This window comes from Haliotis rubra, unplaced genomic scaffold, assembly GCF_003918875.1.
Source record: "Haliotis rubra isolate DU_JTF1 unplaced genomic scaffold, ASM391887v1 Scf708, whole genome shotgun sequence".
In the NCBI taxonomy this organism is placed as follows: domain Eukaryota; kingdom Metazoa; phylum Mollusca; class Gastropoda; order Lepetellida; family Haliotidae; genus Haliotis; species Haliotis rubra.
The window spans coordinates 176,908-189,388 of record NW_025767422.1 but is presented as its reverse complement, the minus strand read 5'-3'; the positions used below and the strand labels follow the sequence as shown (position 1 = coordinate 189,388).

Sequence of the window (12,481 nt, the reverse complement as noted above, 5' to 3'; positions counted from 1 at the left end):
TACCATTAGCACGCCATCTGATGTTGCTGTGTATGTTAATCAACTGGTGCATAGATGGCCCATGGACATTCTAACGCCTACCTATATGCAGAATATATATATATACTCTGTGTTCATTTTTATCGAGCTCCAACAGAAACTCTTTTCTGTTTTATGTCCTTAACCTGTACTGTTGTATAAACATCTATATTTCACGTCTGTGAAGAGAGATCAGCCGTTCGATACCAATACATCTGATTGACCTTCCCTCGTGAGATTCCAGACCTACTTGTTTCATAAAAATGTTATTACAGGGAAACCATTGCAGTATTCTCTATGTCTGCAACACTTTCCTTGCGTTTATTGCTATTTCTGTCTGCTCGGGGGCGGTGGGGTAGCCAAGTGGTTAAAGCATTCGCTCGTTACGCTTGTTCGATTCCCCACTTGGGTACATTGTGTGAAGCCCATTTCTGGTGACCTCTGCCGTGATATTGCTGTAATATTATTAAAACTCACTCTCGCAATCGCGTGCAATAAACGTTCTGACTGCAAGCAATATCAGTGTCAAATCAGCCATGCGTAAATCATCGATCGATCGTGGTGTTCATCAGCTTTTGTCAAAATCGATTTCCTAATAAATCATAAGATTTATCAATAGACAAAGACTCTAATTACGCTAACTGAACAGCTGACATGATATTAAAATATAACGCTGACCTCACTTGCAGAAAATAACTTATTTTTCTGTTCAATACTGCTTGCCACTGTTAACACAAATGGCTATCAGATTCACAGATTTCAGGACGGAGAAAATATGCATCCATCCATCCATACGTGTGTGTTCGTGTGCTTGCTAAAGCAATAACTTACACAGATGACAACTGCTTACTCAGCATAAAAATCCAAGTAAACATAAAATATATTTATAGATATGTTTGAAAATTACATGGATTATAAACAGTTGTCTTCTGCGTACATTATTGTCTTCATGTAGGTAGTTGTATTGCTATAACAATGATCTCTCATCTCCAGGTCATGCGTTAAGGCATGTGTTTATGAATCACTTTCAAATCGTTTGGATTTATCATGTGTCTTTATCAATCACTATGAAATAGTTTGGATATATCATGTGCATGTCTTTATGAATCACTATGAAATAGTTTGGATATATCATGTGCATGTGTTCATGAATCACTATCAAAGAGTTTGGATATATCATGTGCATGTGTTCATGAATCACTATCAAATAGTTTGGATATATCATGTGCATGTGTTCATGAATTACTTTCAAATAGTTTGGATATATCATGTGCGTGTGTTTATGAATTACTTTCAAATTAGTTTGGATATATCATGTGCATGTGTTCATGAATTAATTTCAAATTAGTTTGGATATATCATGTGCATGTCTTTATGAATCACTATCAAATAGTTTAGATATATCATGTGCATGTGTTCATGAATTACTTTCAAATTAGTTTAGATATATCATGTGCATGTCTTTATGAATCACTATGAAATAGTTGGGATATATCATGTGCATGTGTTCATGAATTACTTTCAAATAGTTTGGATATATCATGTGCCTGTTTTTATGAATAACTATGAAATAGTTTGGATATATCATGTGCATGTGTTCATGGATTACTTTTAAATAGTTTGGATATATCATGTGCATGTCTTTATGAATTCCTTTAAAAAAGTTTGGATATATCATGTGCCTGTCTTTATGAATCACTATCAAATAGTTTGGATATATCATGTGCATGTGTTCATGGATTAATTTTAAATAGATTGGATATATCATGTGCATGTCTTTATGAATTACTTTCAAAAAGTTTGGATATATCATGTGCAGGTCTTTATGAATCACTTTGAAATAGTTTGGATATATCATGTGCATGTGTTCATGAAGTACTTTCAAATAGTTTGGATATATCATGTGCATGTGTTTATGAATTACTTTCAAAAAGTTTGGATATATCATGTGCATGTCTTTATCAATCACTATGAAATAGTTTGGATATATCATGTGCATGTGTTCATGAATTACTTTCAAATTAGTTTGGATATATCATGTGCATGTCTTTATGAATTCCTTTAAAAAAGTTTGGATATATCATGCGCACGTCTTTATGAATCACTATCAAATAATTTGGATATATCATATGCATGTGTTCATGGATTAATTTTAAATAGATTGGATATATCATGTGCATGTCTTTATGAATTACTTTCAAAAAGTTTGGATATATCATGTGCAGGTCTTTATGAATCACTTTGAAATAGTTTGGATATATCATGTGCATGTGTTCATGAAGTACTTTCAAATAGTTTGGATATATCATGTGCATGTGTTTATGAATTACTTTCAAAAAGTTTGGATATATCATGTGCATGTCTTTATCAATCACTATGAAATAGTTTGGATATATCATGTGCATGTGTTCATGAATTACTTTCAAATAGTTTGGATATATCATGTGCATGTCTTTATGAATCACTATCAAATAGTTGGGATATATCATGTGCATGTGTTCATGAATTACTTTCAAATTAGTTTGGATATATCATGTGCATGTGTTCATGAATTACTTTCAAAAAGTTTGGATATATCATGTGCATGTCTTTATGAATTACTTTCAAAAAGTTTGGATATATCATGTGCATGTCTTTATGAATCACTAGCAAATAGTTTAGATATATCATGTGCATGTGTTCATGAATTACTTTCAAATAGTTTGGATATATCATGTGCATGTGTTCATGAATTACTTTCAAATAGTTTGGATATATCATGTGCATGTCTTTATGAATCACTATCAAATAGTTTGGATATATCATGTGCATGTGTTCATGAATTACTTTCAAATAGTTTGGATACATCATGTGCATGTCTTTATGAATTACTTTCAAATAGTTGGGATATATCATGTGCATGTCTTTATCAATCGCTTATACAAGATATTTATGAAGAGCACATATCCAGGCAACTAGTGCATGCTCACAACGGCACATCGTATTATCAATCTCAACTCCCTTGGGAGTATACAGCTCTTGCGGCCACTAGGCGCACCGAGTTATTGTGGCTTTCTCATCCTAATGAGGTACCCATTCACAGCTGGGTGGACTGGGACACATAGTCACAGTACTTTGTCGAAGTTCACTGCGCGTTGCTGTACCCGCAACTAGTTGTTTGCACGTATTCATGTGGTCACCATTTGGTCATATACCAACGGATTCGTGAGCTCTTTTAAGTGCACAGGGTTGTGTACTGTACACTAGTGGTTGTGACACCCGGTCACAAGTGAGCTCGATTCCGACACCTCAACCTCGCTGGATCACTAGCCTGGCGCCTCTGCCGGCCTTTTTGAAATGGTACTGAAAGTCTTTCATGATTACGTCCACACAAGGGCGCGTAACTCTGTATTACCAGTACTGCCTCCCGTACAGTATCGAGAAACATTTTACTAATGTTTCAATTATATGGTGCAAAAAATAAGCATTTTACTGCCTCATAACAAACAGTTAGACATAAGCCACAATAATGTCAAACACATTAACATGTTACCGGTATATGTTCGCAAAAACAAGCCGATCCCTTTTCTACTTGGAAACGGGGCGGTGGGGTAGCCTTGTGGTTAAAGCGTTCACTCATCACGCCGAAGGCTCGGGTTCGATTCCCCACATTGGTACAATGAGTGAAGCCCATTTCTGGAGTCCCCCGCCGTGATATTACAGGAATATTGCTAAAAGCGGTGTAAAACTAAACTCACTCACTCACTCTACTTGGAAACAACATTGTGGCGAGTCGTCTAAGACACCACAATTTGCTGTGCAAACCCTATGATCATGGGTTCGAATCCCGGTAGTCCCCGTTGTTTTGGTTTGCCAGCACCATACCATCCTTGCTCGTGGGTTTCACAAAAGTTGTAAACGTCTTTCACCAGCATCAATACATTTCTCTTCCACAATAAACAGCCATTGAGATAACTGGAATACAGTTCATAGTGGCCTTGAACCTCATTTACGCACCGTTCATACACTCAGCTTAGAATATATCAAAATGACTATCTACATTTATGTATCATAACGACAAGTTGTTATTACAGTTACAAGTATGTTAATGTACATGTTATCCAAATTTTGCAATTAGGTACTAGTCATGTCCTGCGAATCCTATAGTCATATGTGTAGCACTGACAAGCAGTATGTATCAAATGGGTAATGAAGGTATCACCAAATACAGTATTATAAGCACTGCCCCCCAATTCTAACATTAGTGGGGCGGTGGGGTATCCTTGTGGTTAAAGCTTTCGTTTGTCACTCCGAAGACCCGGGTTCGATTCCCCACATGGGTACAATATGTGAAGCCCATTTCTGATGACCCATGCTGTGATATTGCTGGAATATTGCTAAAAGCGGCGTAAATCTAAACTCACTCACTGACTTAAATCTAATAAATGCCCATGACATGAAGTACGGAAAGTAAGGCGCATTTAATACAGAGACCGTTCATCCATTTTTAAGAGAGGCAATAGTATTGGCTTCTACTGGCAACAATGAAAGCATATGGTCGTCTTTTCTCTCCCCTATTGGAACCTGTTTCGGCAGATAATGGAGTCTGGCTATCCCTGGGCGTTGACGGTTCATGTTCATAGGGGAACTCTTAACAGATATGCTTTATGGTTATTGAAAAGCCTTTGTGTCTTTTATGTATAACGTCTACACGGGTTTGAGATCTATATAAATCCCTGCGTTCCTGACCTTGAGGACAAGGTGGATATATAATGTCGGATTGAATGGCTTTAATAACTGCATGGGCGGTAGATAATAACGGTAGGGTAATGCTGTGCCGAGGCAGTAGGTGACAGTATAAGGGGTGGTGGTGGTGTGTGTGTGTGTGTGTGTGTGCGTGCGTGCGTGCGTGCGTGCGTGCGTGCGTGGTCTATCTAGGTGACCATTGAATACAACGTGTCTGTTACGAATAACAACAGTTCAATATTGCCGCTTTAAGCAACGCACGAAAAACATAGATAACCGAGAAGCCGGACCTGACAATTACACCAGCTCAATCTCCTTATAGGACAAGCCATAGAGTGTTGGTGAAGTGGATATTCTCATGCTAGCTCACGCGTGCTATAATATAAAACGGTGACAGAGTGAGTGAGTTGTGTTTTACGCCGCTTTAAGCAATATTCCAGCAATACCACGACGGGTGACATCAGAAACGCACTTCACCACATAAGGGAGGCCACTATTGTCACAAAGACATTGTGAAGATAATAACTTTCCGTCCTGAATGTTTCGCTGGTTACCTGAACTCATTACGTTTTACCTCATGTGTGCCCAAACCAGTATTAATCATCTTCATTATTCAATAATAGTTGGGGGCGGTGGGGTAGCCTAGAGGTTAAGGCGTTCGCTCGTCACGCCGAAGACTCGGGTTCGATTCCCCACATTGGTACAATGTGTGAAGCCCATTTCTGGGCCAAGTGGTTAGCCAAGTGGTTATAGCCTCAGCTCGTCACACCAAAGGCCCGGGTTTAATTCCATTCCCACCATGGGCACATTGCGTTAAGCCCATTTCTGATGTCCTCCGCCGTGATATTGCTGGAATATTGCTAAAAGCGGCATAAAACCCAACTCACTCACTAACTCACCACATTGCATGTGTATACTTCCTTTTCCGGGGGTACAGTTTAACACAAGATATGTCTGCACCCAATCAGTGTCAGCGAGAAAGGTACCACTGAAGATCCGGATTATTAGAATTGGTCTTCAGCCAACCATGCTTGTCGAAAGAGGCGACTAACGGAATCGCTTATTTGTTTGACACATCTCATCCTATCCCCATTGCGTAGATCGATGCTCATGCTGTTGATCACTTGATTGTTTGGTGCAGACTATTATTTACAGACATATATATATATAGCTGCAGTATTGCTGAGTGCGGCGTTAAACAAAACAAATACATCAAACAGTGAGATAAATGGATTCAAGATTGATGAAGATAACCTACGGCCATATGTGTGTGTGTGTTTGTTGTGTGTATCAGACCAGACGTGTCCTTAGTCCGGTCTTGAAGTGCTAGCCTTCTGAGACACCCTGTCGCATTTAACATGGACATATACCCACCTCATATACCCCGAGCCCATCATGCCTGTCGTGTCTCCTCGTATTTGGTGGCCCCGAGCCAATCATGCCTGTGGTGTCTCCTCGCACTTGCTGGCCCCGAGCCCATCATGCCTGTCGTGTCTCCTCGCACTTGCTGGCCCCGAGCCGATCATGCCTGTCGTGTCTCCTCGCACTTGGTGGCCCCGAGCCGATCATGCCTGTCGTGTCTCCTCGCACTTGCTGGCCCCGAGCCGATCATGCCTGTTGTGTCTCCTCGCACTTGCTGGCCCCGGGCCGATCATGCCTGTCGTGTCTCCTCGCACTTGCTGGCCCCGAGCCGATCATGCCTGTCGTGTCTCCTCGCACTCGCCCCTAGCCGATCATGCCTGTTGTGTCTCCTCGCACTTGCTGGCCCCGAGCCCATCATGCCTGTTGTGTCTCCTTCGCACTTGGTGGCCCCGAGCCGATCATGCCTGTTGTGTCTCCTCGCACTTGGTGGCCTCGAGCCGATCATGCCTGTTGTGTCTCCTGGCACTTGGTGGCCCCGAACCCATCATGCCTGTTGTGTCTCCTTCGCACTTGGTGGCCCCGGGCCGATCATGCCTGTTGTGTCTCCTCGCACTTGGTGGCCCTTGAGCCGATCATGCCTGTTGTGTCTCCTTCGCACTTGGTGGCCTCGAGCCGATCATGCCTGTTGTGTCTCCTCGCACTTGCTGGCCCCGAGCCGATCATGCCTGTCGTGTCTCCTCGCACTTGCTGGCCCCGAGCCGATCATGCCTGTCGTGTCTCCTCGCACTTGCTGGCCCCGAGCCGATCATGCCTGTCGTGTCTCCTCGCACTTGGTGGCCCCGAGCCGATCATGCCTGTCGTGTCGTGTCTCCTCGCACTTGGTGGCCTTGAGCCGATCATGCCTGTTGTGTCTCCTCGCACTTGCTGGCCCCGAGCCGATCATGCCTGTCGTGTCTCCTCGCACTTGCTGGCCCCGAGCCGATCATGCCTGTCGTGTCTCCTCGCACTTGCTGGCCCTGAGCCGATCATGCCTGTCGTGTCTCCTTCGCACTTGCTGGCCCCGAGCCGATCATGCCTGTCGTGTCTCCTCGCACTTGCTGGCCCCGAGCCGATCATGCCTGTCGTGTCTCCTCGCACTTGCTGGCCACGAGCCGATCATGCCTGTCGTGTCTCCTCGCACTTGGTTGCCCCAGCCGATCTTGCCTGTTGTTTCTCCTCGTACTTGGTGGCCCCGAGCCGATCATGCCTGTCGTGTCTCCTCGCACTTGCTGGCCCCGAGCCGATCATGCCTGTCGTGTCTCCTCGCACTTGCTGGCCCCGAGCCAATCATGCCTGTCGTGTCTCCTCGCACTTGCTGGCCCCGAGCCGATCATGCCTGTCGTGTCTCCTCGCACTTGCTGGCCCCGAGCCGATCATGCCTGTCGTGTCTCCTCGCACTTGCTGGCCCCGAGCCAATCATATCTGTCGTGTCTCCTCGCACTTGCTGGCCCCGAACCGATCATGCCTGTCGTGTCTCCAAGGCAGGGTAACAACAAATACCATCATTTGACGTAGTTTGGTAGTTCGCGGCCAGGAATGGAACCACTGACTTTACGCCCTCTGGGCTGAGGTTATATCCACTATGCCACGGGGGCGGTCTCGTCGGTGATATCACATCAGGCGTCGATTTAGGTGGAGTGTAAGGTTCAGGTAAAATATACAGATATATTACAAACATAGAGTTTCTTGCGAAAGACTCTTAGTCTTTGTGTCAGTTAGGATGACACGTATAGTGTGCATTTTGAACTTGATTTTTTTTAAAACTAGTTTAGATAATGGGAATATTGTGTTTAGGTGGCATTTCATGGTGAGACGACAGCTTATTCACAATATTCAGAAGACAAACGTGTTTAGACAGAACGCATCGAATGTGTATTTTGTTTGGGATTTAAACACATTCCTAAACATGTTTCCTTACTAATCAAGTTTTACATTCACGCGAATGATCCGGGTCTGTAGAATAAGTTATAAGTCGTTTTGACGTCATCGTGTTACTTTGCTATTCGTGTCTTTGAAATCATTACACCACACACCACACCACACAACACCACACCACACCACACCACACCACACCACACCACACCACACATGTGCATATCTGCTCCCGACCCAGACTTGTAAGACATGTGATGTAATGTTTAAATTTACCATCTGGCCATGTAATATACTACTTTTATGAATCGTACGAATCAAGGTGTTATGACTGGCAATTGTACAGCTATTTGAAAGAGCACAATTTACAAGACATACATACATACAGAGTGTATGAGCTGAAGCCATCCAGTGAAACAATAACTATAGCTGGTCGTACTACGGCCTTTATCCGCCCATTGTTTGAGAACGTACTGACCATGTTACCTCATGTGATCAGAACAATGGACCGTCGCTGTTATTTACAATCCGATCAAATGGTTCTTACCGACAATATTGTATATTGCTCCCCAGACGTTGGATAATAGTCGGTGGTTGCAGTAAGGTAAGCTTACTCTGTCCTTAAGTTCAAACCAAATATAGGGCGTTCTGCATTCCTAGCTACTAGTTTGCTGTATGTTTAGAACGGGATCTTTACCGTCACTCACGAAGGCGACGCTGTGGTGTTTCTATGATATTGCTTGTCTTAAACTGTTCGTACCATGTGCTGTACATTGGAAAAACGGTTAACTTTGCATGACGGTAGAAATATATTGTTCCACTAATTTATGGAAACTTGAACAGTTGTGTGTGGAATTTTTAATGTTGCATATACAACACACTTTGGCCATCAAATGCTGCAAAAGATATTCTTAGATCATCCCGTCGTCATGGGTGAGTGAGTGAGTATGGTTTTACGCTGCTTTTAGCAATATTCCAGCAATATCACGGCGGGGGACACCATAAATGGGCTTCACACATTGTGCCGATGTGGGGATTAGAACCCGGGTCTTCGGCGTGACGAGCGAACGCTTTAACCACTAGGCTACCCCACCGCGCCTCCGTCGTCATGACGTAATGCATAATTTCTTTATCACTCGTCATGAATAATGTAAACCCTTTTCTTTGAAATCCTGTCATGTAACTGATAATATCTGTTTAAGTTTAAATGTTTTGTGTTTAAAGCAAAATACTTGTTTTGTTTGTATTTGTCAAAAGTCGTTTGTATTTGTCAAAGTCCTGGGTCCATCCAGACCACTCAGATCATCTCACTTTAACAGAACAAGGAGACAAATGCTAAGAGTCCTACGTCTCATGCTTCTAAACTTCGCAGACATAAATGGAAACATAAACACCGTAAATTCTGTTAACTAGGCCTTTAAGTATACTTATCTCCGGTGATGATACTCTCAGATATAACTGAATTCCTCAGTGTTTCACACTTGTAGTAGTGAGTGAGTTTAATTTTACGCCGCACTCAGCAATATTCCAGCTATATGGCGGCGGTCTGTAAATAATCGAGTCTGCACCAGACAATCCAGTGATCAACAGTATGAACATCGATCTGCGCAATTGGGAACCGATGACATGTGTCAACCAAGTCAGCGAGTCTGCCCACCCGATCCCGTTAGTCGCCTATTACGACAAGCATGGGTTACTGAAGATCAATATTCTAACCCGTACCTTCACGGGTAGTTGGTACATTAAACACAATGAACGTTAAATACGTTGCCGGGTACAAGAATGTTTTACACTAGAGTGGCTAAACCTGAAAAGAAATGGTGATTTGATGTTGAAGTAACTGTAATTATGTTTTGGATGTAATGTTGGCAAAATATCGTAACGTTTCAGTAATGTTAGTATTTTTTATCCCAAAATCTTGTTTTAAGTGTCTACTATCTTTTACCCGACAGTGGATTTGATTGTAATCATGTTAATGAAAAAACTAGATATTTCCTGTTATTTCTGAGATTAGTTGCTAAGGATTGGGTGGTCAGGCTCTGTTAGTTGATTGCGTGCTCGAGTGGACTTGATAAGTCTTTAAGCCACTGATTGTCTGTTTGAAACTCGTTTCTGTTTACACTTCATGGTGGTAATCCGTGTGTCAACTTAGACATCGATTCTGTCCATCTGATCCTGTATGTCGACTTTTAAGACAAGCATATGTTGCTGACGACCAAGTCTAACCTGGATCTTCATGGGTGTTGCTAAGTACACCGATATTTGACATTTCATAATTGGTTAGTTTTAACGTATTGTCAAACTATTTTCTGTGGATCTACTATACCCAGGAATCACGTGTGAAGTTGGTTTGAATAAAAATACAGCGACAAAACCCTTTCCACTTGCTATGTGTCCGATAGTGCCATCTGAATCCGCGTTACCAAGAACAATGATGGAGGACCTACGACCAAAGAGCCTTAAAAATGCTCTGTCCATGTTTATGTCCCTTAGCCCTGCCAGGATCTGCGTTGCGTCCATTCGAATACCGATTATTGGTTCTGGTCTGTCGGTAGCATAAGTACCGCCTCTGTGGTGTAGTGGTTAGAGCGTCTGCCAAGAGAGCGGGATGCCGAGGGTTCGATCCGCGGCCGCGTTAAAATATGGTACTTGTTGGTCCCTGCCTGGCGCCCGGTATTAATGGGTACAAGAAGGACTGCTGGGCTCGGAGTCAGTGGGGTATTCGTGCTCAGTGGGCTAGCACTATAAAACCAGCCTTAAGTGTGGGCTTGTACAAACAGTCCCACATACACACGCATGTACGTCATCATATGAGCGAAAAATTCTTAAGTACGACGTTAAACCCCATTTCACCTCACCAAAAGCATAACTATTGCAATGAAAGGGTTTTACAACTTCCGACACTTGAAACTGACACCAAGCGATCAATCAGCAAAAATAAAAGCTGCCCAAAGCATTAAACGGACTTGCACACGAACCCAAACAAAATATTCACGCCCAAACTATAGCCTTCATGAAAATCGGCAATATGCGAAACAATATCGGTCAGAGCGGCATATTCGTCAGTCGATGGAAAAAGGTCCTTGACATTCCGGAAGTGGTCTTGGCCGACCGACGTCATGGTCAAGGCCATCCAGCAAACATTTCCTCGCACTGTCATTCGTTTAGTTTGACTCATCATCCAGTTTCACGACAAGAATTTTCCACATGGTATTAATGTGAGCAAAATTAAGTTCATGGAGTTATTTGTGTCTATGAAATAAACAATTTAAAAATCATGTCGACCCGAGCTTGCCTATAAAACACCACATTCTCATTAATTCGTTGTATAAATTCTGTTATTCATTCACTCGGTGTCTCATCAGTTCAGTCATAGAAAGATAGAAATCGCAAATACTATCTGGTACGAAAAGAAATTCATAATGTAATATATTGATAACATTAATTGCGAAAATATGATTTCTGAAATTACCTCAACAAAGAATTGTGTTTAGGTGTAAGCCGGTCCCTAATGTTTAGACAAGCCCAGACCTTATAGTAACAGAAGTCAGCTGTAGCCTTCCTTTGTCTCGGAATGTGAATTAATACTTCACTCACGTAACAAGAGACACTACATTTTAAAAGAGGTTACAAGATCAGTGTTTGTACGTGAGCGTTGGCGTAACGTCCCTCCAAATACCTACGTGACCTTGTCCCCTCTATATGGAAACCAGACACCACGCCTATATGATAATCTGTTTCCGACAGATAGATTGTTGTATGGGGGAGGGGTTTGATACAATGCTGAGCAAATAAAAGTACCGTTACATGAAGTACATTACATTCTCACTTCTCGATGTAAAGTGGTTGTATCGGGTCAGGTTAAACGTGCATAGTTTCAGTTGAGACAAAGGACACTTCACTACGTCTATTCGTACTAAATGGTCGAGAATTACACGTTAGCGGTATTTGTTTCTGAACGGCACTGTATACCGGACGTGGAGCTTGCTATATAGGAGAGCGTCACACTACGCCTATACTGACCTCTGTGGGGAACGTATTACCATGTGGAACCGTAATGTATACAGTGCCAACAGCTATGGCAGGTGAGATCGTTTTGCTTAACAAATCTGGGATGTTTTAATGAACATCCGGTGGGTGATCTTGTAGGAACAATAGGAACTATACTATTAGAAACAATAGAAACTATACTATTAGAAACAATAGAAACTATACTATTAGAAACAATAGAAACTATACTATTAGAAACAACAGAAACTATACTCTTAGTTTCTGGTGTGCCTCGGTTGCTGGATCTGGTATGTTGGATGATGGTATTATTTAGTCACCTCTATTGTGAAGTGAAGTGATGTGTTTTGGTTTGTTGTTTAACGCCGCACTCAGCAATACTCCAGTTGTATGGCGGCCTGATCCCGTTTGTCGCCTTTTACATCCCGCCGAAGGTGTGCTGAAGACCATTCATGGG

General features: G+C 42.4%; 1 protein-coding gene across 2 annotated transcripts in view; it reads left to right on the top strand.

Moving 5' to 3' along the window:
- The window catches only part of LOC124259033 (protein-glutamine gamma-glutamyltransferase K-like), a 43,398-nt gene that overhangs the window by 4,847 nt on the left and 26,070 nt on the right, over positions 1-12,481 (top strand). Inside the window, exon 1 of one of the 2 annotated variants that reach the window (XM_046693112.1) lies at positions 12,015-12,101. The exons of the other annotated variant lie outside the window; for it this stretch is intronic. Within the exon in view, the coding sequence (XP_046549068.1) occupies positions 12,061-12,101 (41 nt within the window). The 5' untranslated portion in view covers positions 12,015-12,060. Of the gene's footprint in view, positions 1-12,014; positions 12,102-12,481 lie in introns of those variants that run through there. 2 annotated transcript variants of the gene reach the window in all.